This window comes from Colletotrichum destructivum, chromosome 10 (genome assembly GCF_034447905.1).
Source record: "Colletotrichum destructivum chromosome 10, complete sequence".
In the NCBI taxonomy this organism is placed as follows: Eukaryota; Fungi; Ascomycota; class Sordariomycetes; order Glomerellales; family Glomerellaceae; genus Colletotrichum; species Colletotrichum destructivum.
The window spans coordinates 1,068,520-1,093,550 of record NC_085905.1 but is presented as its reverse complement, the minus strand read 5'-3'; the positions used below and the strand labels follow the sequence as shown (position 1 = coordinate 1,093,550).

The following is a 25,031-nucleotide window of genomic DNA, read 5'->3' as shown; positions in this document are numbered from 1 at the left end:
TCACGGCCTTCCCTGATGGAATCTTCCGGCTGAATTCGATCCTTCAAGGGATCAAATGTCGGGGGGTTAGCGGCTGAGCGTCGTGATCTCTCCCACAACCCTCCAAATGCCCTTTTGCCGGTCCGGAATTAGCACACTCTGCTTGAGCAAGGAAAGAATTCGGATGAAGACAACCCAACAGACAAACTAGATATTCAAACTCGAGGGACTCAAGGCTTGTTCCTGATACTTACTCTTTTACTTTCTGCGACAAGTCTTGCTGGCTCACCCTGTAACCAATCTCCCTCTCGATGCTCGGTAAACGCCGAGCTGAAAGCCTGTCCGAGGCCAACTCCGAGTAGACAAGAAGCGAACCGCTTCTGCTAATCTAGTTCGTCAGAATCCGAAGTATCCCGAGTAGATGGCTCTTATTCTCCAAAACACGGTTAAAAATACTTTGGCCAATGCCATGCAGACGGGAAAGGAACACATGCCATTATCCATGTGGTGGAGCATAGCCTGGCCAGCAAGACACCGCGGGAATTTATGCCAAAACTAATGACTTTATTATTCCTATACAGACTCGCTTGATGACTCGGTTGAGGACCACTGCAGGCTTGCTCGGAAGCATTTTGGGCTGATTGTCCAGGGTTTCCAGGAGATTCTGCCTCTGTCGGCATCGCTGACCGGCCCGCCTAAACAAACCAAGTCCATACTTGGTCTTAACGGCATTGTCTTTTGAGAAAGCTCTTGACATTATAGTCTTGATAACTCAGGTAAACATACACTGTGTCCATGGTCAAGTTGCAATACCGCAAGCGTCGGCATCGGTGAATGATAGCAACAAGCGCGATGGCAGGTTATGGGCTCCACACCGTGTGAAGCCTCGAGATCCCGTGACAGATCACTAGTCAAACATGGCTATTGCTTCGTTGGGTGATTTCATGGTGAGACATCGCGTGCCCTTTGGAAAGAGGCCAAGACATAAAGTTCTCTTGGACTGGCTGAACCCGGTCTTGTGTTTTACAATCAGCAGGGGCGTGAGAAAGAGAATAGTTGCGCCACTCGGCCGTCCGCATAGAAGTAACGACACCCGACACCCGGGAATCTGGTCGACTAGCTTCCGCCATGGACACAGAAATGGTGGGCAAGACATGTTCCAGTCGCAGCACCATCGACTGACGAGACTTTTACACCCGGATGGTTCCGCAGACAATATCCCTTAGTACCCTCGATCGTGCGGCTCGGTAGGCGCCTTACTCGCCACGCAGAATCTGTAACTCTCGTCAGATCAGCGTGTGCAACCCTAACCCTGAGAGATACAGTGCAAACATAAGGTATATCCAAGACGTTATGGCCATGATGAACTCCGAACCCGAAAAGTTCAGATACCAGAGGCTTGTTACTTACGTCTCCGTAGCTAATTTCCCTTTCTTCGTGCACCCCCAGTCTACCCCAAGTACTGTTATCGTTTTCGGTGGGAAAAGGTGGACGTAGGCAGACGGGCAACGCCTGCACCGCAATGAGGTTGACATGCCAATAGACGCTTTTGGCTAGATGGTCGAAGTGACCTGATCCGTCCCCTGCTTTCTTTGCTTCCCAGTCCGCGCCGCGCGGACTGAGAATGATTTGCGTCTCTTCCCGTACGACTCTAGCCAAGCCACATTCCACGGCACGTTAGGGCCCAAAGGGTCGGGTTCTCTGGCGGAAGGAAGGTCTTGCACGATTCGGAAGGTGGACAGCCGTGATGTGTGATGGTTCGTGTTTCGGCTGAGTCTAGGTAGCTGTGGATTCCATTCTGTCAAGCTGACTTGAGACTGTCGACGCGACGGTCGATGACGTGTATGGTAGAGATTTGGAGCTAGAGTCGCAATCTTCGGTCGTGCCTTCGTGGGACTGGGATCGCGAAAGACACGGTCTGCTGGGGTCTTCGTGCTGTTAACCTGGCGGGTGTCGTCGTTCTTCTCCTTCTCCCTTGGATTTAATTTACCCCTATCGACGAAACGAGGAGCCAGTTTTGGACCCGAGAGCTGCAGGGGTGATTCGACACTACATTGGAATTCTTAGCAAGAGCCACAGTCAAATCGTGATCGATCGATAACGATGACCGTTCCCTAGCAGCCGAGAGGGAGCCATTCAAGGGAGAATGTCGGTTGACAGATCGAGTAACGAGAAGGGAAAGAGGCAGGGCGGTAGCTTGTCTTGACCTAACGTCTGCTCGCAGCTGTGTCAAGGTCTTGCCAATGTGCAATCCGATTCGTTATGATTCAGTTCGAGTCTCGGGTGGACGGGTAGCGCTTCTGTTTCCACTCGGGATGAAGATAAGAAAGAACAAGACTGGTCGAGGCAAATAAGCAAAAGATTCGGGCGGCTGTTGTTTGCCGTCAGCATGAACATAGAAATCTTCAGTATTACCATAACATTCGTCGGTTATCTGTTCCGTTGTTTTGTATGCCAAAAGAATATCAGAACAACAAGGGCGATGTATGACGACATGAACAAAGGGCGAGAATGATGCCTTGGCCAACTCTCCTTGCGCGTGACAGTCAACCAGCATATCATCGCCTCGAGTTCGAGAGATGTTCGCACAGTCAACGAAGAAAGAAATGTTGGGGCCTACCGTTGGCTGAAGACGAAGTCAAGCAGAAACATCCAAAATCTGCTCGCCTTGCGAGAAGAGAAACTGCCTCCCTTGCTGGAGCGTCGTTGCGTCCGGATTCTGATGTCATCTTGAGGCCAGGGATATGTCGAGTTGGGAAGAAAACACAACTTCACCTCGGACGATGCAACAAGCCCAAACAGCAAGTAAGAGACAGCTTAGGCCGTAGGTCGATGTCTGTGATGACAAGAGAAAGAATAGACGTTGTAGGGGGGGTATAGATGCTGCTTTGTACATCAGGAAAGCTTGCTTTGGCAGTCTGGTATCCCTGAGCCAAACCTCAAGGGTTGTTTCCCCTATCCGACTGATGACAAGGTCATGTGTTATTTACCAGTGCTCTTGTCTTCCCGATCCCTTCCTGCCTGGTCACCACCTGCTTCGAGCCTAACTCGGGCACACCCGAGCGCTCATTCCGCCCACAAATATACATAGACAGGTCAGGCCGCCTTGATGGGGGCCTAGGGTAAAGCCTCAGCGCAAATCTTCGCGACGCACGGGAAGGGCATGCTTGGAAGCCAGCAAAGGTATTTTCTTGATAGCGCCGCCGTTTTCAGTCAGCAAGCCTCATTTCATCCCCATTTCCCTTTTGAATTCTTTCTCGCACACCCCCATTCCATCTACCTAGCCGTCCCACGTTTCCGCCCTGCCGTCATCCCCCCATGGGCCTTGCGCGCTGTATCATCTGACCTTCGAACTCGTATCTCGCACTCCGTCCCCCCCTTTATCCTCCTCGGCTCCCCAGGTTTTCCCACGTTGGATACCCTGAGAGCGTTCCAGATCGGAGGACAACTTTGACGGCACCAAGCCGCACAGTCCCTAGACCAGCTTGCTGCACGCCAGACCGCCGGCCAGTCCCGGCATGTATTTTTTGTCCACGGCAGGCGGCAGATACAAATCACGTCCAGGGGCGCTGACGGCCGCATAACGTCTAGACCATGTGACATTTCCGAATCAACTTCACAAACTCTCAAACTGAAGGAGAAGGATATCACTGGTCAGGCCAACCGTTGTACCAGGCGCACCATCGTCACTCGCGCCCCGACAAATTCAAACGCATCGATCGAGACGAGGCTCGTACGGACGCACCTCGATGCTTCCGGATGCACAGTCGCCCTGCAAGATTGCTGCTGCACGTCAGGATGTAACCCAAAGCCCGAGCCTGGCATCTCGACGCCAGACGAACCTCGATTACCCACGCCCCGAGTCCCGAGTCCCGCTCATCCTCAGGCCTCTGAATAGGATCATCCCCCCTCCTTCGCCTTCGGCGGTTCCGGGCCATCTATGCCTGCTATCGTCGCTTGGTACCCTTTGCCTCAAGCGAGGTAGAGGTACTTTGCAAGACAACGTCCAGATCCACCGCCTTCTTGCCATCCCTTCCCTGTCACATCCTCCCTGTGGTGAATGTACACGCAGGCACTGTAACAACTCCTGTGCGTCTGCTCAACACCAGCTTCCATGTTCTCTCCGCTTCTCTACCCCCCTCCTCTCCCTGTCCTCTCGGACTTCGCTCACCGTCTACTTCATCATTGCCAAGATCAGTCCCCTTTCTCCGGAAGAGCCAGGGCCACTGACTGGATGACAAGGTCTGTGAAGACTAGTGTTAGGCCACCGAATCAGTTCCGTGCCGACAAATAGTGCGTCTTGATCGGGGTTTTAGCCTCTTTCTCGCCACTTTGGGCTCGGTAGCGGTTCAGCCCACCACGTCCATGGTCGCGCCGCCACTCTTTCCAAGCACCCAGGAGCCTGGTGGACGGCCACTGTATTATAAGTAGTCCTCTGGTCTTTCTTCTTTTCTCTGTTCTGGCCACGGCTGGCAAGCCCCGCCCTTCTCGCGCGTTGAACTTGGCCCGGAAGGGCTTGCGAAGGCTACATTATGAATGAGTCTTGCGCCATGGACTACCGTACGGAGGCTAGACTTTCCAATCTCGACACCCCATTCATCCCTCAACAACAAGAATAATTTGGCAACACCAAATTGACATGTTCCTCGCGGTACCCCTCCTTTACCCCTCAAGTAAGGAACGCGGCGGAAGTGAGCCGCCTTTTCATCTGCTCCGTAAGCGGCTGCGTACCCATTTCTTGTACAATAAATACTTGCCTCTGAGCACGGTCAAGAAAGCCATATTCTCCAGATGCAACGACTTATTCCAAACATTATCCGTCGGCCGTGTCCATCTGAAGAGGAAAATACATCAGCTCAATCAAAGCTGCGGATCAGAGTCTATAGGATTTCCACGCCCCAGGGAACAGCAGGTACCGACTTACTTTCATCCTTCCCCGCCGGCTACCGACCTAGTCCACCGCCCATATTGCCCATCGGCCCCATCCTACGGCCGTCGGAATGCATCGCAAGCAGGCAACTCCTGTCGCCGTCGACCAGTCTCACGGCCACTCGAGACAAGGAAGTTGGAAGTTGGAGGCTTTCAGGGACCTTGGTGGTGCAGCATGCTCCCTGTCTCTCGCTCACAAGGTGTGTTAGGCTCGTCGCGCACTCCCCTCCGCCTCCTCCGCTTCGTGTCGCACAAGCCCGACGGCCAAATATCCCTATCGCAACTGTAAAGAATCGGGATCATGCACTCTTGGACTTGCCGTTGAGAAGAGTGTGACTTGGATTGCTGAAAGGTAGATGCGCAAACACACTGCCAAGCACCTGTTAGTACGCGCGCTTCGACCTCGCCCGGCCTGCCTCTGTCAGGCACAAGCTTGTGAGTAATTGATTTCCAGAGCACCACCGTCCCTGAACAATGCCAGTTCATGGGCATCGCTGCAAGGGACCGTTCTTCTTGTCCTCCTTGGTCACCGTCACTGTCTTCTTCTTTCTATCTTTAACAGGGGTACGCGCTTGCTGTGCAACTCTCCGTGGATGCGTGGGAGGCCTGGCTCTGCTTGCATCGTCATGGAGTAATTCTCGCAGTGCATAGCATTTGCATTCCTGCTTGTTGTACTTGTGGTCTTGCTATATGTGTGTCACGGATGCCGTGCGGCGTGTCTATGTATGCGTCTCTCTGTGGATGTGTGTATGTGTGTCCGGGTGCTGGTGCGACTCGAGTATCTACCTGGTTGGTTCTTCGGGCTACAGTGCTCAACGTCGCCGAACGGCTCTCTCCCTTCCCTTCCCCTGCTCCCCTTGCCTTGGCGTGCTCGCGCGGTTTGCATTACCAGGATCAACCCAATGCTGTCCCCATGAGCGTTGATTGCGGAGAGGGGCATCAAGGCCCTGACACCACTCATGGCTCATCACTCCCTTTCGTTCGTTGGCCCGCCGAGAGAATGAGAGAGAGGGAGAGAGAGGACCAGGACTAGCGTTAGGGGTCCCGGAGTGCTTTCGACAAATGGCCTCTCGAGTCTCGTCCACCCCCAAATGTGTGTACCTGGCTTGACCCGGTTCGCCTCGGCGCGTCTGTCTCCTTTCTCCTCCTTTCTCCTCCGCCCCTCCGCCTGTAAACGACCACCATCACCACCACCACCGTATGCACACGACGACAGTATGCGTCGAGGATGTGGAACAATCGGCCATCGGTTTTAGTGGGCCTGTAAAATTTGAACAGTGCAGATCCAGCTAACTTGCTTGGTGTTATTTTTCTACCCTTTTGTTTATTTATGATTATTGTTCCATGGCTTCTCTCTTTCTCTTTGTTTAACCCCCCCTTTCCGAATGTGGTTGATCCCTTTGCCCTCTCTTTGTTCCCCTCCGCGGGCCGACTCCTTCTTTGTCTTCCTCTGTTTCGGGAATTTTGACGTCCAAACCATGCTTTGTACGACCTGGTAAGACATTGGAGCGAGAACAAACAAGGGGTGATGGACGGGTTTGGTTGTCTCCGCCGGCCGTTGGCCGAAGGGGAGGGGGGAGGAGGGGATCAAGGGAGAGTACGTCTGTCTCTTGGCCTCTCCTTTAAAGGCATTGAGGAGAGGAGAGGAGGGGAGGGGAGAGGAGAAGAGAAGCGACGGGGAGGGGAGGGGGATCCGTGGGCAGAAAGAAAAAAAAAGAGGAGAAAGAAAACGGGTGAATGGCTACAGACGCCTCGCCTTGCAAGCCACGCCCTGCCACGACCATCTCTTCTCATTTACTTGCCATCCCGCCTAAGACGGACGGCCAACGGGCGGACGGTACAGGCTAGATATGGATGGAGCTTTGGAGGGGAGGGGTAGGGGGGTTGTCCGTCATGGGAGACTACAGGCAGTTCCCGGAACTTGACAGCATCGGTTCGGCCCCCAAACCTTGACTTGACTTTGGGGTTTGGCGGCCGGCCGTCTTGCCGCCCGCGCCCGCACCCCTTTGAAGGGCACTTCCTCCCTCCCTCACCCCCCTTCCCGCCCAAGACCGGGTCGTCAAAGCTCCCGTCCCCTCCCTACCCCCTTCCTCTTAATCAAAAGGAAATATCAGACTACGAAGCTTTTGTTACATGGACGCAAATTTGGTCACTGCTGGATGATGGCTCTCAAACTTCCCTGCTCGCGATCGGTAGGAGCGCTTGCTTCTTGGTAGACTCGAGCGCGACTCGAGCGCAACCCGAGTTGGTACGCAATACAAGCCTCACAAGGCTCTGCAAGGTCGGGGAATCTAGGACACGCACAGTATATAGATGCGGAAAAAGTGTAGGCATGGCAGACGATGACAGCATCGACGACGACGACCACGACGACGACGCCGACATTCGGCATTATTGTTGCTCTTCCTACTTCCACCCCTCCACTCCGCTCGACTCGCTGCAGAAGAGACGGACGGACACATGGTGATGCCTACAGCCCGTTCTCGTTCCAGTCCCCACCACTTCTCGTCCATCATACGTCCGACATCTTCCATTACGTCGTCGTCTTCTGACGAAGCTTCGCGTGCGCTGTGAGACCTCGTCGAAAAGTAACAGATTGAAAAGAAGGAGAGAAAAACTCTGGTATTTTGCTGTACTGGCGGTGCCGTCGTGGAAACCCAACTTCTGCAGACGCGCAAATGGGAGAGAAACATGATATCTTTGCCGCCCAGATCCTTTGGAATCGTTCGCTTGCGCGATCTTCTTCGCCATCGTAATAACTTCTTCTTGAAGGGGTACTAGTAAAAGAAAATAGGGAATACGGGCCACTTCCAGCTACTTGGAGATCGAAACAAAGGCAGGCAATGTCGATGAGGATGAATAAAAAAGCAGAGCCGCAAAACATAAAAACAGACGTGTGCCGCGAGGCAGACCAATCTTGACCCTTTCCGTTCCTTTGCGGGAAATGACTGTATGAAAAGAAAATGAGACTGAGGCAGGCGCAACAAAAACCAGGTTCCCGACAACCGGGAAACCCGCTGGTATGCTCAAGCAGAAGACCTCCCACCATTTCCCAGCCCACCCACCCCACCTCCTTGCCAACACCAAACGAAAGACAAGAAAAAAAGCAAAAGAAATAAAAATGGAAAATTCCAATGCTGACCGTCTCGGTTTTTGGCTGATCCCGAAAGCCTGCCTTTGCCAACTTTTAAGAAACAGATCCGTTCCCTTGCTCCGCAGGCTCATGCCTCTCTCAAGAATCGATACGCCTTCCCATGATTTTTGGAATTACACCCATGTACATTTCCCTTCATCGCCGCCGCCGACAACGGCAGCCGCGTTCGGGAGAATCGAGATAAGAGTGAGGGCTGTAATGACGCCGTTGAGACTTCCAAAGCGAAGAGAGACCTAGCGGGCAGCTTCAGTCCCATTTTGACTTTCTTTGCGCCCAACTTTTTGGGCGCTCGGAATTCGATTCGAGGGTAACGTCGAACCCTTCTTGAGCAAAGCTAACCCACATGCTCAGCCATGTGCTTAACTACTTCCTCTGGCTTCCCGGAGGGCCTCGGTTCAATCTTCCAAGCATGTTCCTATCAATGTCGTTGGGGTTCGTATCCACTAAATTATTGAGGCTCATTACCGAGCTAGATGATGCTGCGGGGGTTGAGGAGTTGCTCTGCCGATGTGTTGCGGCTGCGGCTCGCTCATCTACAGTTTGCGTTGGAGCTACGGCCGTCGATTGTCCGGGGCTGTGTCTTGCCTGGGGTCCTCTTGGATCGTATCCACCGGGCCCAGCAGGTGGGTAGGCCATGTAGCCGCCTGGACTGCTGTGGTTCGAGCTCGAGGCCGGCGAACGACGTCGGGGATCGTCTGACGAATTTGGGTCAGGCGGCGGTGGTCTGAGTTCGTCGACATCGTCGTCTCTCGGCCGCCGTCTTCCTGCGCGTTGCGCATCGTATGGCGAGTAGCCACCCGTGGGGGATGGCAGAGGCTGTTGGTAGTACCCATTGCCGGGTTGAGGGGCGTAGCCCTGAGCGGGTGGCGGGGGCAATGAGCCTGGAGGCAATGGCTGTCCGTAGGCTCCATAGAGCGGCGTGCCCGGTGGAACGCCGCCTTGTATCGCGGATACGGGAACGAAGGCCGTCGAGCTGGACGAAGACACAGGTTGGAATATGCATTCCTGATTCATTCTACTGCAGTTGACGCATTTCCCCCCTGGGGCGCTTTGGTAACCACTGCAGCGGATCTAGAGACGGTCCAAATTAGCTTCGTAATGGGGCTCGACAAGACTCTTTCTTGAGACCAACCTTTCTCTTCCTGCAGTATCTGCAAGCAATGGATGTGCGCTGACGAGGCGCTGCTTGCTGCATGGCAGGCCCTCCCGGGCCGTAGTCGTATCGCGGCGCGCCCGGCGGATAGTCGTACCGCGGCCCACCTGGGCCAGGAGGAGGGTAATCGGGGTAGCGACCAGGAGGAGGGGGCCCTTGGCGGTTGTGGTAGTCTTGGTAGTAGGGATCGCCGCCGTACTGAGGCGGAGGGGGTTGGCGGCTCCTATAGTAGTCGTCCCTCGCCTCTGGCGGAGGAGGGTAAGTGGGGGATCTTGGGTCTCCCGGGGGCTGCAACGGCGGCAATTGAGGGGGGTGGCCGCCCGGTTGCGGAGGCGGGTAGCCGTTCACGGAATTGGGCGATGCGCTGTAGTTGCTGGCGCGCGGGTCACCTCGAGGATCGGGAGGGTATGATCTCGGGTACGCGGGCTGACCGTACGCTCCGTGAGGATCCTGGATGGAGGGGAGTGTCACTGGTGCGGCCATGTTGGGTCTCTGGTGTCTGTCGTCGGAGTATCTGGGGTCTTCGGGTGCTCCTACGGGGGGAAGTCGGTGACGAGCTTCGTCTTCTCGGTGGTGGATGGACAGGTCTTCTCTGTGTATAGAAGGCGGCCCTCGTCCTTGCTCCTCTGCCATGCTCTGGTTGCGGCGAGTCCACCCGGATGCCGCGTCTAAACCTGACCTCTCGTCGCCTCGCGGTGTTGTCGTGGTGGTGGGCCAGAGACTGTCTTGTTGATGGGTAAGAGAGGTGTAGCCTGAAGGCAAGATTTGATTAGAATCGGCGCGCGTAGGCTATCCGTCCAACCCTGCTATCAGAAAAGTCCGGCCAAGCGCGGGAAGGGCAAGAATCATGACCAAGTGGGCTGCGACGGAAGAGACAACGGCGCAGTCAGTCAGGTGGTTGACTTTGGAAAGCTCAGACGCGCAGGTGTGGCGCGGGCGTCGTTGGTCAGTAGAGGCTGCCGTATAAGCCGTCAGAGAGTGCAGGCGCGCAAATGAAGAAAGTGAAAAGGAAGAGGGACACAGCACGGCGCGCACAACGCAGTGTTGTGAGATGCGACAGCCGGGGTGTGTGTAGCTGAGAAGCCGACGTGACTGGAATGATCAATCTTAGAAGATGAAATAAAAATGCGGATCTGGCAATGATCCGACTTCCAGAATGATGACGGGTGCGCAAGGGTGGGCGAACGCGTTGTCGATTGATGCAGTTGCGATGTTCTTATCGAGGAATGGGAGTGAGGTCAGGTCTGGTTCACCAAGCCAAGCGAAAAGACGGCTCGGGTAATCGGGTCGTGGCGGTTTGGAGAGAACAAGTTGTGGGTGACGGCAATGATGTCTGTCGATGGTGTTGTTATTTGCTGGTTTGATTTACCCCCCTTTCGACGACAGAAAAAAAAAAACCTCCCACGCGCCCAAGTCGAAGAGGTTGCGATGCTCGGCGGGAAAGGGGATGGAGGGCAGGCTGTGGCTGATCGGCGGGTTGAGGTCGAGGTCGACTTGAGTCGGGAAGAAAAAGGCAGAGCAGGGCAAAGATGCACCTTGGGGAAGGTCCAGGTAGAGAGGGGAGGTAAGTCAGAGAAGAGGCGAATTGAGGTGAGGTAAGTCCGGCAAGGTAAGGCAGGCGCAAGGCGGGTAATGTAATGTAAAGAGGTAGGTCCAGGTGGTGGAGTGGAAGAAGAGGGATTGTGCCAGAGATGTATGTAAGATGGAAGGGAAAGAAGCACACTAAGATAGAAGTATCCGTTGACAAGGTAGGTGTGCGTACCTTGGTCCTTTGGTCTTTGAGCCCGTCCGTACCTACCTTAGTATATGTGTACTTAGATGAGTGACTGTGGCATGGCATGGAGCGGTGCGGTGCGGTACTGGGGTATGGGTCAGAAGGGAAAGTACCAGGGAAGAAGTGGTACCCGGCCGCGCAGGCAGGGATCGAAGAGTTGGAGGCGTGCGTCGTGAGGGGAGAGAGAGCGAGAGCGACTGGGATGAGCACTGGAGCTAGGTAATGGATGGGTGGTGTGGAGCCCGAGAAGACAGAGGTGTCCATTCGTACTCGACCCAAGTACCCAGAACGCTTATTGTACGTACCTCTTCCGAACTTCGAGGTGTGGGGCCGGCGGCCCAGGGGGGTGGAAGAGAATGAAGAACGAGGATGAGGGATGGCAGGCACCCCTGGCACAGGTTAGGTAGTGAGAAGGTAGTGGGTAGGATGGATGTGGAAGCAAGCACCACAAGCAGCACGTACACCAGCCAGGCAAGCACGGCTCTGGCTGGGCGGTGGGACACCTAACTATCTGCAAATACAGAGTAGTTATGGACGCAACACCCACACCCCACAAGCGGCACGCCAGACGTCGAACACGCCAGACGCCAGACGCCAGGGCCAGGCAAGTGGTGAGAGGTATGACTGAGGGTAAGCGAGCAAGGGTGCTGTACCGTGCTGTACTGGCCCAGACAAGTATCGGTACCGAAGCGCACCGTACCGTCCGTGGCCGTTCCGCCAGTTTGTCGACAAAGGCGAGACAAGCTAGAAAATGCAAGGTCATGGCCGCTCGCTCGCTGTGTACTTAGTAGTTAGCCAGCCACAAGCCAGCCAAGGATCATTCTGGCTTCTTCACCAGGAGACGCTCGCTCTGCTGGCCAGCGGGCCATTTTCACGCGACGCGGCTGAGTTTAGATAGGTATTGCACTTCAATCAGCTCTGATCGTCTCTCGGCGAAGGGAAGAGGAGGGAGAAGAAGAAGAAGAGAGAGATTAAATGGGTAGGGCGAGAAGAAACACAGGCCCCCTGTTTGCGCGTGACGTTCCCGCATGTCTTCCCTTGACACTGGTGACAGTGTCGTCCTGTTCCCGTCTTGGCCCGCGATTCCTGTCTCGGTACTGTGGGCAAATGATGGGTGGTCGTATGCGAGATGGAGGTTTTATTAGTGTAGGTAGCGTTCCTTGAAAACATCAAAGTCAAAAGGTGTCGAGGTCGCAGCTGGGTTGGTTGGCCGGTAGCCGTGCTTCCCACCTCTGTTGGAGACTTACTTTCCCGGACAAGATGGGACGAGACGGGGGAGAGGAATAAAAAGGCTTGGGAATATGACGGGATGGTTCGAATTAGTTGGAGAATGGGAGCAGTGAAGCAAGCAGGGCAAGAAGTAAGTCAGGTCGGTTGGTACCTATCTAAGTAGGGAGGGAGGCGCTGTTTGTTGGTGTAAGCAGCAGACAATCCGGACGTGGCGGGCAAGGCACGACCAGAGGGTAGGGTGAGCAATGTGGGACAAATTTGGAAGCGGCAAGGTGGATAGGTTACAGACGAGGATGCAGAGAGAGGATGGGTTGGTTGGCGATGGTGACAAATATGAAAGTGATGATGGTGATGGAAAGGGAGAGGGGGAGAAAAAGAGAGAAAGAGAGACAGAGACAGAGAGAGAGAAAAAGAGAAAGAGAGAGAGAGAGAGAGAGAGAGAGAGAGAGGGAGATGAGATGATGATGGGAGATGAGCGGGAACGGGAACGGGAACGGGTACCTTGGTTCATGGGGAGGATGAAGCAGGGGAAGGAGGGAGTTGCAGCTGCGCCGCAACAGCAAAGATGCATGCCTCTTTCCCTTCTCTTTCCCTTCGCAGCCCTTTTCGCACTCTTCCCGTTGGTCTACTGTTGATGGTTCTGTCCTGCTGGGCCTGTTGCTACATTTGCGACCACAACCTGTGCCACGATGTTCTGCGCCTGCGGGCTGCTGTTGCACTGCACCAGATGGAAATGGGGAGATTGTCATCCCTGCCACCCACCATCCACCCCCCCCCCCCCCCCCCCCCCCCCCCCCTTCTCTCGCTGTGTCTCCCGCCGTCCTTTCTCTCTCCCTCTCTTTCTCTCTTTCTCCCATCTCTCATTCTCTCTCCGTGAGTTCCAAGTACTCATACACCACACGCCCCCCCTTTCCGTCCGTCCCAGTCCCCGTTCCCTCGACTCCAAGTGTGGATGGCACAAAGGTGGAGACGGGCGGGAATGGCACAGCGGGCGGATGATGTCGCACCGCCCAATTGGTGACGTTAATCATGGACGGGAACATCCCCTCCCTTCCTCTTAGATCCCCTTGGTTTTTAGGGGCCGCGATTTGCTCCAACGCTGGCGTTGGTGTTGTTAGTGGCGCTGGCCGCTTCCGCCAACTGGGAGCTGCCTGCATCCCGCAGTAGGTACCCTGTTGCCCCGCCCCCCCGTTGCCTGCCGCCCTTGCAACAGCTTGTTATTAGTGAGTCCGCCGTGCGTCGACACCGACCCTGAATGCCCGCACCGCACGAGACCTGGGCTATTCTATACAAGCACAGTAGGCGGACTTGAAAGAGGGACCAATCTGAGCCGAACACGGCCTGCTCATCTGGACTGTCTGTATTGGACTGGACTGGGACTGGAACTGATCGGTGCGCACCAAAGTATTCCGTAGTCCCGACCTGGAGGAGAAAAAAAAGATAGGATGGCGAGCACCATTGGTGGGGTAAGGAGAACTTGGCCGTGCACTAATAGCATGTCCTTTCCCCCCTCTTCCCCTTCCTTTCGTCGACCGTCCACCGAGTATGTCGGCGACGCAGGGCCAACCGGACTCGATCACCGAGGTGCCCAGGCATCATTGGCCCCAGTCCAGCTGGCCTTTGTTTCTTTCTTGTCACCGGAACGGCGAGGGGTATCCGGCTATCATAGCCCAACGCGTGGAGGATGGCGAACCCCCCAGCCTGTATTCATCACTCGTCGGCCATGGTTAACAGAAAGAAACCTCGTTGAAGCAAACCTGCTTTGGGGCAAACAGCGGACCTGGGCCAATTAAGAGATGATGCGGCTTTGATTTCGTTTGCTCTTTCCGGTCGACCACGGCTGGTGCACATGACATATCCTTAGCCGCGCACTGCCTGTGGCGCCATGTTGGATGGGACTCCACGTTCGGCCGAGCGTGAATGAGATGGGATGCAAGGGAATGCCCAAGTGGCGGCGCGAATAGTGTCGATGGATATTCGGCTGGCTGGTTGTCAGGGCTTCGCCGTCTTCTGCGTCCTTTCCTCACCCGGTGCGCTTTTTCTGTTGGCTTCCGTCGAGGATGCTTCAGCCTTTTCTTGCCTTCTTCGGCCGCCACTGTGGACGCCGTCTCTTGCGTGCCCAGTCGTCCCCGTCCCCTACTGGACAACGGATGGCGCTCCGCCTTTTTTCCCCCCTCGTTATGGCGTGGCTCCGGCTCGCGCCGGATCGTTGGAATCGGGTGGACTCGTGACAAAGGGTAGCCAGGGTCTGGGGGGGCCATATCAGCCATAGAGAAGGAAAAGAGAACAAAGAAATCGCCTCGTACCTGAGGCTGGGGGGGCTTATCCCAGCAAACGTGTCTGTGTGCCACCAGCCCAACTCGAATGCTCGGGCAGACCGCTGAGACGAAGGAGAACTGGCACTTTTTGCTTGGGACTGGGTTGCTGATGGCCCGTGGCTGACCGGCGGTGAACCGGGAATTGGTATCTTGGGCATGGTATCATGCTGCACTGGAATCGGCCTGTAGTACGGATACCTGGGTTCTCGATCAGATGAGCAAAGCAGTCTCCGTTCCTCAAGCCTTGTCCAAAATGAATCAAACGCTCCAAAGCCTTAGGTGATGTAGAAGAGGATGGTCGGTATCCGTACAGTACTGGAAACTACGTGTCGTTGCAGTTGCATCTATCTGCCTGCGCCTTATTCGCGCATGGTTTTGTTGGTGCACGCTGCGGACGAGGAAATGAGTCGATGACGAATAATAACCAACCAACCAGCCTGATGGGAGAGACGTGTCGACGCACAGTGCGGCTGGGTTGGGTTTCGAAGGCCGGTTAGGTTCGGGTGACTGGTCACAGAGATAGATTCTCGTTCAGGGAGTTTCATCTGCTGCCTTTGGCTGCCTTACTGCTCCTTTACAACTTATCCTCCTCGTCCGGTCCAGATCAGCTAGAAGGAAATTCTCCAACACGTATACACGTGCGTACACGCGCGCACACATACACACACACACTCACACACACACTCACACACACCTGTCTCCCCTGGCTTCCAGGCTGCCTTGCCAGGCTCTTGCAAGTACCTCAGGTCCGCAAGGTGCGTGGTGCTGTGCAATAATGTGGCGGAAGAGGTGGAGTGCCGGCCCCAAACAGGGAAAACGTGCGCCTTGGCTTGACTGCCCACGCCTAATCCCGTGTCCGAACCCACCAGCCCGGGAGGTGGTCGCAGATCTGGCCGCAGGCAGGGCGACTTGTGTGTTGGCGACGTTAGGCCTAGTTGCTTGGAGGCAACCATTACTCGGGCACATCGGCACCACGGCCGACGAGCGGCCGCCACTGGATCTGTAGCGCGTGCTGTAAACGATCCCAGAGGCAAAAACTTGCAACGGTTGCTGTTGTGTGGTGTGAGGGAATGAGCCTGCGCCACCCTCCTTCTACTCATTACCACCACCATCAAACCGTAGATTTTGCTGAAAAACACATCTTGCTTGTCTGCAAACAGAACGCGTCTCCGTTCCGCCTGTGACTTGTTCGCCAGCTATGAGCTTACGTCTAGCATAACAACTGTAAGGTGACCAAGGCGACATGGCCCATGCCAATGCGGCTGGTCGAGGTGTGCCTGCCTAGGAGGGGACAAAAAGAGACATGAATAAACGAAAAGCTGTATGTGTATCTGTTCCTCTTGCTTGTAATCGGTCTATCCCCTCGAGTCGTTCCTTCGATACAGACTATGCGGTACATCCCGGCGGCATTTACTGCCCATGTCTCACAGCGGGACCCCCCCCCCGTCATAGTATCTGTGATCATCTATCTCTGTGCGCCCACAGTCACAATGGTTGTGATCGGAGCAAATGGAGGTACTTATGTCAGTTAGGTTCGAATCCTATCGGCGACACATTTTGGGGTTGTTGGCGTAACTGTCTCTTTGTGATGTCGTAAGCTCGACCAAGGCGTCAGACTTCCGCTTCCCGATGCGTTCTGATGGGAAAGAGGGGTGCGAATGGTAACCGCAGCTTTGGCCCGGCCATCTCGGGTCTGGTGATGTGATCGAAAACCGACGGTGCTGTCAGAAAGCGAGCCAGGTCGGGCCGAGCCCCAGCCAGAGCCGCGTTGGGCCAAGCTGGCTGGAATGGACAGCCTAAATTAGTCCGGGCAACAAGCAGATTGACTGCCCAGACCAGCTCCAACGGGAAGGCCCTCTCGGGTCACGCGCGGATGGGCAAACTTTCCGCTCTGTGCGTTTCTCGATGGTGCGGATCTTGCCGTGGGAACGCCGACGGGATGCGCATTACAAGCTGCCTTGGTCAGGGTCTCGTTGATTTGAAGCCCGTGGGCTCCGTCGCAGCCTGCTGTACAGTGTACGTAGACCGGACGGTGGCAGTGCGGAGATGAGACCAGAACAGACCCAAATGATGGAGGGAAGCACCCAGGTTAGACGATCAACCAGAGCCCCGGCCTAAAGACATTTCTGTCTGGGAATCCTGACCTTGAGGATCGGTGCGATGAGTCGGGTCACATAGTACGAGACGGTCCAGCTCTAGAAGGGTCTGCAAATAGTCAAACTCAGGACCAGCGGAAGAATCAAGGAAGCCTAGCTGTAGCGGTCTGATGCAGGTGGTTCAATTCGTAGTGGCAAAGTTCGTGCAATAACAAAAGAAGAAGAAAAGGGGAAAGAGAGACGACGTCAATGGTCCTGCCTATAGCATATGTCTTGAAATAGAGGCTGACGACGGGGCCACAGATAGAAGAAGATGACTGAAGCCGCTCGAGATCTGAATATGCAAGATGAAAATGTGGCCTTGTGGGTTCGCGACTGTCGATGAAGGTACGTATCGACAGCAATGTCACAACCTACTAACCAGGTAACCTGTCGCGTATCCTTAAGTACTTATAGGAGCTGTAGCAGGACTACCCCTGCCGGCCTCGAAGGTGCGTTGCAGTGCTCCGTGGTCCTGTGATGTCGTTTTCCTGCGACTCGCCGCTCCTCGCCGCTCCTCGCTCATTTGTGGACAGCAACGGCCGAGCCTTGATCAGAACAGTCCCCCCCCCCCCCCTGGGCCGCACACTCAGAGACCATCTGACTGAGATGCTGAGAAATCGATGCGTAAGGTGGCGTGCGTCGCCGGCTTGTGTTGGTCAAATGTGCATTCAAGTGTACTGCGTGCGAAGAAGACTAGATGATATATTACACGCCACTCACAGCCAGACATGAAGAACCCACCCCCCCCCAAAAAAAAAGACCCAGACAGCCAGGCCCCTCGTGGGCTGCGCGTACCGTCTCTGCATAACCCGGGACGGGTAATCGGCGATGATCGGGAATCCAAAAGTCCAGACGACGTGAAACATGTCTTCTTGTACTTATTTCGACCATTGATTGGGATTGAGTCAAGTCAGCTTTGCAACACTAAGCGTCGACGACAGACCGTGACCAGGATAACTTCATAATATTCGGAAGTGTTGATTCTCGAGCCATCGCGGTTGCGTTGGTAGTCACTGACTGAACCCAATCTCCCAACCGGTCGCGTGATAGGCTGTGTCCAGTACTGCGGCCAAACGAAAACCGTTACAGTAGTTCGCACGAGCTCGCAAAGGGTGCTGTTTTCGTTTGTGTGCTTGTATCTATTACGGTATGCTCGCAATGGAGTCATGTCGATATGCTAATAGGGCTCGTAGCCTTCTGCAGTTGGTTGCTCAACCTCTTTGATCCGATCCTTCGGCTTTTGGTCCACTGCTCTGCACGTTTTCGTCGGGTATCATGGCAATGATTGATGACGATGGGCCGCTCGGAGGACTCTTCACTAGTGTGAGTCCAAAGGGTCAATAACGGTCAGGGCCTCCCTTCCATAGCTTAGCAAGGCGACCCGGGTACACTCTCCTGAGTCCTGACCTTGTGCCTGGCCCTGCTAGTAACATGCCCATATCATGTACTACTCCCAGGCCGCGTGCGGATGGAGCCATGATGCCTGTCAGCCCCAGCCCCCCTGGTCTGCTGTCTCGCTGCCCTGGCTGGCTTGTCAGCACCCAGGTGGCCGCCCTCTGGGCTTTTGGGGGGGGGGGGGGGGCAGCCGAGGACTGGGACCGGAACCTGGCTGACAGCGACAAGGTAAGCCATTTCTCCCCCAAGTCTGTGGGGTAGGAATAAGTGGGCGGAACCACGCGGCCATATGAAATGGCCCGAGGGCTCCTGGGATAACGGTTTGTTGGAACCGGTTTGCTGTTGGGAGTTGTCAGCATCTCGAGTCGTTTCCAAAGCCACCCGCATGAGCCGAGCCTCCTGTTGCATCCTAATTCGGCATCAACTAGTTTTGGCGATTCATTGTGACGGTGATATATGTACAAGGAACTGCCTGGCTGTTTAGAGGCCTTGATCTCAATGTTCAGACAGAGAGTGTGCTTCGTTATCTGGAAAGGTGGGCATGCGGTACACCGGGAAATACCCGCCGGCCACCGTGGGGACACAGCAGGGTCTCGACGTGGTGGTGGATGTGCTGCATCCACTGCTGCTGGCTGCTGCTGCTGCCACGAAATGCCCGATTCCGGCTGGGGGGAAAGGATCGATTTTTTTTCATTTTTATTTTGAATCGAATCCGGGCATTGACACAGGGGCCGCCAGGGCTTTGTGGCTGCGACCGCGAGCCACGAGGGTTGAAGGGGAGACGAGGAGGTTGGGTCGGGCCAAGGACAAGAGTTGCCGTCATCGCCAGGACCGTCAAAAGCATGGGCGTGCATGGCGCCATCGTCCATACCATCCATGCGACTGGCCCTGCCCCTGGTGCCGGTGTGGTTGTATTTGTAGTTGCAGTTGCAGCAGTCGCTGTTGCAGCTGCTCCTCTTGCTCTTGGTTCGTGATGCTGGGTTCCGGCCGAACTAGACTTTGCGCACCCATTACTCGTTGGATCGTACCGAATCCAGGCCAATGACAGACGTTACCAGAAGCGTGATGAGGGTAAATACGAGCATGGGCAGACAGGTAAAGGTACAATGTGGCCCTGGCGCGTGTCGACTTGCATGCTCCCGCCCGCCCGTGGTTTACCGCCCAGTTTTCTCATGGGTCACGAGGTAATGTAAGTAGTCTCCAAGGTTCCGCGTCCGTACACACATCATAGACTGCAATGCTCGGGTGATCCACGGACAGCCGTTGTTCCGCTAAGATTGGGGCGTGCCGAATCGGAGGAGGACGACATTGCGTCCCGTATAACCTGGCGAGGACGTTGGTGCGGCGGCATATGGAAGTGTTTGATTTCTTTCCATTTTCCTTACTGTTTGTTTTGTTCTGCCAAGAGGGAGCGGCAATGGCCGTTGTGCCGACCGAGAATGCATCACGACAATCCAACGCATCGCGCGGCTCCCGGCGCATGCAACTGTGGCTCGACGTTTTTTCCGAATACGGCAATACCGTGCCCCGGAGTTGCTGGCAGTAGAATTCGATGTTAGGAGTTTGTTTGCAACTGTGCTCGTCCTGTTACATCCGAGGCATCCTCCAGGTGATCCTCTGTCGTCCCGTCACAGTGGTGTGCTCGCAAAGTTGAGGCACGGTCAAGCATACCCTGTCTATCCCAAGAGACGAGGACAATGCGACGTTGGAGTGCGTGACGGTGTGACTACAACGGCGGGGTTGGGATTGCGGCAGGTTCAGGCAGATGGGACGGGCGGGAACTCCCAGAGCGATGCCGACGCCATGTGCTGGGTGGTCAGCTATGCACCATGTCGGCGACCCCAAGCGCGTCAACGGTCATGGCGGCGTTTGCGTCTTGGAACCCCCAGGATTGGCCTGTGATTTGGATGGACGGCGAAGTCAGACCGGGGGGCAGAGTCTGGTCTCCGGAATTAGACGGTGGGCAGTTATATTGTGAGATAGGGAGGGAGTGGAGTGGGGTTGGTCGTTGCGTGTGTCTTCTGGCAGGTATTTCGGTCGGATGCATGAGGCGGGTTGACAGTTGCAGCACATCCTGCTTTACTACCTCGTGTTGTCGCCAAGCTCGGGGTCCAGTGGCCGAAGACAAGCAGAAATACCTGGAAGCAAATGGATGCATTCTTACTGCCATTGCTTGACCGTTACAGTAGCAAAATGGCTGGGTAATAGTCATGAAGACAGATGTCGTGCAACTGGGCATGCCGCAGAGGAAGGCATGTAGGTACGTGGTCGGGGTCGGTCGGGTCGGTCGAGTCGGTCGGTGCAAGGGGGTCGGAGAATGAATGTCGCCTTTTCGGCTCAGCGCCGCAAAGGCCAACGGTGAATATCCCTTGTTGCGCGAGGGAGGCGGCAGGAGAGGCGCGGAAGGGGCACGAGAAGAGGGAAAGAAGCAGAAGATACGCTCTTGCCATTCTGCGCGCGTACATCTTCCAAACGTTTGTCATCTCTGGCGATGCCACCCTCCGGAAACTCGGTGGGCACTTGAAAATGTGTAGAACGTACCCATGTACGAGTACAGTATACTCTCTGTATAAACCTGTCCGCAGGTTGATATATTATGAACAGATGGGTCTACCCTGTTGTTCACCCGGACTAGGGATTCCTCATAGTATCGTGAGACAGGGCAATCGCCAGCAGCACTGCACCGGACGGGATTGACGCGACGGGGAGCGTGGCCATGTCTATCCGTCGGAGCCGGCATGCCCTCTCCCTCCTGTTTCCCATCCCCCGTCTCCCGTCTCCCGTCTCCCGTTTCCAAGGAGAGTGGACGGTGGGACTCTCCTTCACCTGGATTGGAGAGATGCACAGTATTTTAGAACTACAACTCGCCAACTCTATTAGCTAATCATCCTAACCCTTCACTTGCCCCTGCTACCTTGTTGCCACCCTGTCTCAACGGCTGTTCCATCCCTCAAGGGGGGGGGGGGGGGGGGGGCGCTTTCTCGCCATCGCCCCTTCATCCTCTGCTTTGCCTTCCAACAAGGTCTGGCCCTGGATCACGCCCAAGTGCTCTTATCCCACCACAAGCGTTGACTTCGATTCTCCTCGTGGCAAGTATGACATCTCTCGAGCGCCCCCCCTATTCACTCCGTCGACTCCGCCCGTTCCTCCGGGAGGGGGAAAAAGAAAGAAAAAAACCTGGGAAAAAAAGAAGGAACCCCCCGCAACACTGTTCCCACGCAACCACGATACCCCGAGCCTGTGTCGACTCACACAGCCCGGCACCGCCCATGATTGGTTGCTGACATTTTACCCCATCTGGAGCTCGGCTGTGACGACACGAGCTTTCGTGCGAAGCCGCCATCCTGGATCGCACACGCTCACGTTGTGGCCCTACTAGTACTACCTGAATCCGTACATGGTGACCAGGGTCACTTCCGCTCGCTGCAGGAGCAAATCGGCGCACGTTCTCTCGGGGTTGACCGTCCGTCTGACCTGACCCATCACCCCAACCTTTCCGGACACGCATCGCAGATGACCATGACACCCCAGATCGGCGGCAAATATCCAGCCTGTATGGATGCTCCATCCCGCCAAAGATTCGGCCGACGTACGTTTCTTTCTCTCGTGGCCCTTGCTCAGCAAGTCAGTCCAATGCCATGTCTCGCGCGCATTCCGCAGCCATGTTAGTGGCGTGGCTGTTACCGGTCCGCGTCATCTTGTCATGACGCGAACCGACCTGACGGAACGCCGACTAGCCGTCCGTCAACTGCCGGCTCCGCTAAATACGGTCTGACGCTGGAATGCCTTCGCTGTTGTGACGGCACGAAACACATGGTGCCGTTCAACAGCCAAACAGCTTGTTTACTGCGTCGCGTCGCCCAGTCGCCACGCTTCTCTGCAGTCTGCTGCATCCAGCCAGATACGCTTAGGCGCTACCACATTGGCCAGCTTTGCCGTTCACCATCCTACATGTACATGACCAACAAATCTGGGACGATCAGCTGTAGTCTGTAGATGAGCGCTCTTCGAACAGCGCATTGAGCATACCCTGCAGCGCGCAAAACAGAACACTCACCCGTGCCGCTCCTTTCCCCTTTGACGAGGCGAAGCTTTCCTGGGACATTTTTCTGTCACAACAACCCATAATAGGGGGGGATGTTCGAACAACGGAAATGTTTTCCCAAGTCGCGTCGCGCGAATGGTGCGACCGGCGCCTTCCCTTGAACCACAGCTTGAGGCGCTGCATCCCGTCTCAATTTGTGAAGTCTCTCTTTCTACTTTTGGTGAAGAATCATCTGGGTTCTTTCGCTGCCCACCCACACTAACGGGTGATCACTTGACTGATCAACTTGTCCGATATGCGCCCCATCGACTGCCCAGAGGAGAGGCTGGAATAGACAATGATAACGCGACGCCCGTCGAAACACCCCCTCCCCCAGCTCGAGCAAGGTGGTGGTGGTCACCGCCGTCCCTCGAGCCCAGTCCAGTCCAGCGCCGTCGGGCCATAGGCCACTAAGGCAGACCCAATCGCCTGTCAGACTTTCTTTTTCCGTCGTTAGCGGTCCATTCTGGCGGGAGGGGCTACCCCCCTTGCCCACTACCCTGTCCCACCGGGCTCACGGATTTCTTTTGTGTGCTTGTGCCCGCAAGTCGTCTCGTACCCGGTACAATTGAGTACTTCGTACCGACTTCATGGGTCGGGCAGAGACAGCCCCGCTCCCCCCTCTTCTTTTGTCTCGTGAAGCTTGAGGCGCACCTTCCATCAGAATAGCGTTAGTAAACCGCGCCGTCAAAGCTATTGTATGCGCTGCCTCGAGCTCTCCGGTTTCCAATAATGACACGATGAGCAGACAGTCTTGAGGGACTGTTGCGAAGGTGCACCAGCAAGAGAGGTTCCTGGGAATGAGCGGACAAAACGGGGCTCCCAGTTATCTACCCCTGACGACGCGCTAAAGCAAAAGAGACCGGGGCCTTGTGCAAGGACCGGGGGTGACTGACCATGCAACACCGCGCCGCCCGCTCCCTAAAGGATACTCCCGTTTCTGCCGTTTCGTCGTACATATCCCGCATATCCATTCAAGTAGACTACTTAAGTACTTTTGCCAACACGGATGACCCTATAGCAATCCATCTCACCGCGAGATCAACACCCTCACGTCTGTGCGCCCCTTCCCGGGCCAAGGTTCAACAGAGTGCGAGGAGAGCCATGCAGTCGGACGGCCCTCTGCCAATGTGTGAGTGCAGGCGGTTCTAACCCAGTTTGATGTCAGCTGCAGCGTCATGTCATTTAAATGTGGCGCGCGACCAGGTCTGTTGAAGTAATGCCTAGTGCACACATGGGCTAGCTAGACAATCAGCGCTTGACCGCTTAAAAGGGCCAGAGAACCAAGAGTTGCCATTTCCCCCAATTGGCAATCCAACGGTGCCTCCAGCACCTTGACCCAGCCTCATGGCCTCGATAGCCTGCGTATTATTTCGGAAATGGGTCCCATAACACAAGCTCGACGATAGGTCGTGAGCAATGATTCCTGCATGGTACATGGGTTTCGAGCAGCTAGGCGCCATCTGGTTGCTAATGCGGACATTCCAATTCCACCGTGTAGCCCGCGCCCAGCCATATTTGCCCTACTATCTCAATACAGTTGCCCATTCTCCATTTGACGTCGTACCGCGTTCTGGCGTCCAGTCCAAGGAGCCCCCTCTCCATGTCGTCGTTCCAATTAACCATTCCAGCTCCGAACAAAGTCAGTTCATCAGCACCTGGTTGAGCCTGTCATCTACAGAACCGACAGCCATCAATAAATTCCCCAAGCTGGAACCACCGACAGCGGTCTCGCTTTGACGGAGCAACGTACACAATCAACATGGCACAGTGTCCTAGGGGCAAACATGCAAACAAACAGGACTGTAAGAACGCTGTTGCACTTGAGCTGATTAGGCGAGAACATCATGGCAGGCGCCAAACAATCACCCGTACCATTGCGTTTACCGAAAGTTGGATGGGCAGTGTCACGGCTACAACAGCCAGAAGTATCAAGCTGAGGCCATTGGGAACAAGGGGACTCGTCGGACTCGAGTCTCTGCGCCACACTCTACCTGTTTTCGAAGACAACTACTCCGTCCCCCTCGGTTTGTGCTTTTAAGTTCCTATGAAAGTCATTTTTAACATGCTTAGTAACTGTCCCTCTTTCCAACGAACTTGATCGTGTTGGTCTCGACCGAGGTGCAAGGGGCTCTCCACGAACCCACTTGATCGACGCCGAGGGTCAGCATATGGCTTTGATAACCGCCAGCAGAGTTGATTACGTACTCGACCTCGTTCGGTCTCATTGGAAATAACCCTACTTCGAAACGCAGAGATGGTGGCGACGAGCCAAGGGTTGAACAACTCTCGGGGTTCAAGCTGGCGCGCTGCCTCGGCTGCTTTAGGTCCCTTGATCCAAATGAACCAAAGGGGATGGATGGTCAGGTAGCGATGGGATCGTGTCGTCACAATAGCCCGGAGGACTTTGGCGGGCTGCGGTGGAAGTTATCGTTTGCAGACACCAACTAGAGGCGGCGACCACCAAATGGTAGTCCAGATGGCCCGCCGCGAGTAGGTACAACGTAGTAGTCGACAGCCTAGTGGAACGGCAGGCACCACTTCGAACGACGGGACGGGCCTTGTACCGCCGTTTCGTCTGGCTGACGGTAAAAGGGCGCTGGCTGAGCTTCAGCGGAAAAAAAGGTTGAGAAAGGAAAGAAAAAAAAAGCGTGATTGATCCCAAACTCGTACGAAAGTGCGGCGCTGGAGCATTCCCCAAGCTTGGATCGCACAACAATGTGTTGTTGGCATGGAACGAATCAGCCACCTAATAGCTTGCCAAGCCAGCCAACAAGGCCAGCGAGGTCGATAATAGAGCCTAATATTGCCTCCATACAAGCCAGTTGTATGTACTCCGTACGCGCCTCTGGCTCGTCGGCGCTGACCGGACGGGTG

At 55.2% G+C, this 25,031-nt stretch overlaps 4 protein-coding genes across 4 annotated transcripts; 1 reads left to right on the top strand and 3 right to left on the bottom strand.

Moving 5' to 3' along the window:
* Nucleotides 1-7,218: 7,218 nt before the first annotated feature.
* CDEST_14622 (Putative zn(2)Cys(6) fungal-type DNA-binding domain-containing protein) lies at nucleotides 7,219-9,894 on the bottom strand. Its single transcript, XM_062930778.1, has 2 exons — nucleotides 9,195-9,894; nucleotides 7,219-9,133 (listed from the first exon to the last, which is right to left on the bottom strand). The coding sequence occupies exons 1-2, from the start codon at nucleotides 9,846-9,848 to the stop codon at nucleotides 8,426-8,428; spliced, it is 1,362 nt and encodes a 453-aa protein (XP_062786829.1). The 5' UTR covers nucleotides 9,849-9,894; the 3' UTR covers nucleotides 7,219-8,425.
* A 3,514-nt stretch (nucleotides 9,895-13,408) lies between these two features.
* On the bottom strand, nucleotides 13,409-14,236 carry CDEST_14621 (uncharacterized protein). The gene is made up of 2 exons (XM_062930777.1): nucleotides 13,977-14,236; nucleotides 13,409-13,920 (listed from the first exon to the last, which is right to left on the bottom strand). The coding sequence occupies exons 1-2, from the start codon at nucleotides 14,073-14,075 to the stop codon at nucleotides 13,708-13,710; spliced, it is 312 nt and encodes a 103-aa protein (XP_062786828.1). The 5' UTR covers nucleotides 14,076-14,236; the 3' UTR covers nucleotides 13,409-13,707.
* A 3,193-nt stretch (nucleotides 14,237-17,429) lies between these two features.
* On the bottom strand, nucleotides 17,430-18,939 carry CDEST_14620 (uncharacterized protein; the record flags this gene model as incomplete). The annotated part of the gene is made up of 1 exon (XM_062930776.1): nucleotides 17,430-18,939. One exon carries the CDS (start codon nucleotides 18,937-18,939, stop codon nucleotides 18,013-18,015), a length of 927 nt encoding a protein of 308 aa, XP_062786827.1. The 3' UTR covers nucleotides 17,430-18,012.
* Nucleotides 18,940-20,507: 1,568 nt separating this feature from the next.
* On the top strand, nucleotides 20,508-21,009 carry CDEST_14619 (uncharacterized protein). Its single transcript, XM_062930775.1, has one exon. It carries the CDS (start codon nucleotides 20,787-20,789, stop codon nucleotides 20,952-20,954), a length of 168 nt encoding a protein of 55 aa, XP_062786826.1. The 5' UTR covers nucleotides 20,508-20,786; the 3' UTR covers nucleotides 20,955-21,009.
* Nucleotides 21,010-25,031: the final 4,022 nt, after the last annotated feature.

Bases quoted from the DNA above. Each gene is read 5' to 3' on its own strand.
- CDEST_14622 (XM_062930778.1), bottom strand. From the start codon at position 9,848: ATGGCAGAGGAGCAAGGACGAGGGCCGCCTTCTATACACAGAGAAGAC. The intron at 9,134-9,194 runs GTTGGTCTCAAG...GACCGTCTCTAG, and splicing joins GATACTGCAGGAAGAGAAAG to ATCCGCTGCAGTGGTTACCA.
- CDEST_14621 (XM_062930777.1), bottom strand. From the start codon at position 14,075: ATGTCATGTGCACCAGCCGTGGTCGACCGGAAAGAGCAAACGAAATCA. The intron at 13,921-13,976 runs GTTTGCTTCAAC...TGATGAATACAG, and splicing joins CGCTGTTTGCCCCAAAGCAG to GCTGGGGGGTTCGCCATCCT.
- CDEST_14619 (XM_062930775.1), top strand. From the start codon at position 20,787: ATGTCTATCCGTCGGAGCCGGCATGCCCTCTCCCTCCTGTTTCCCATC.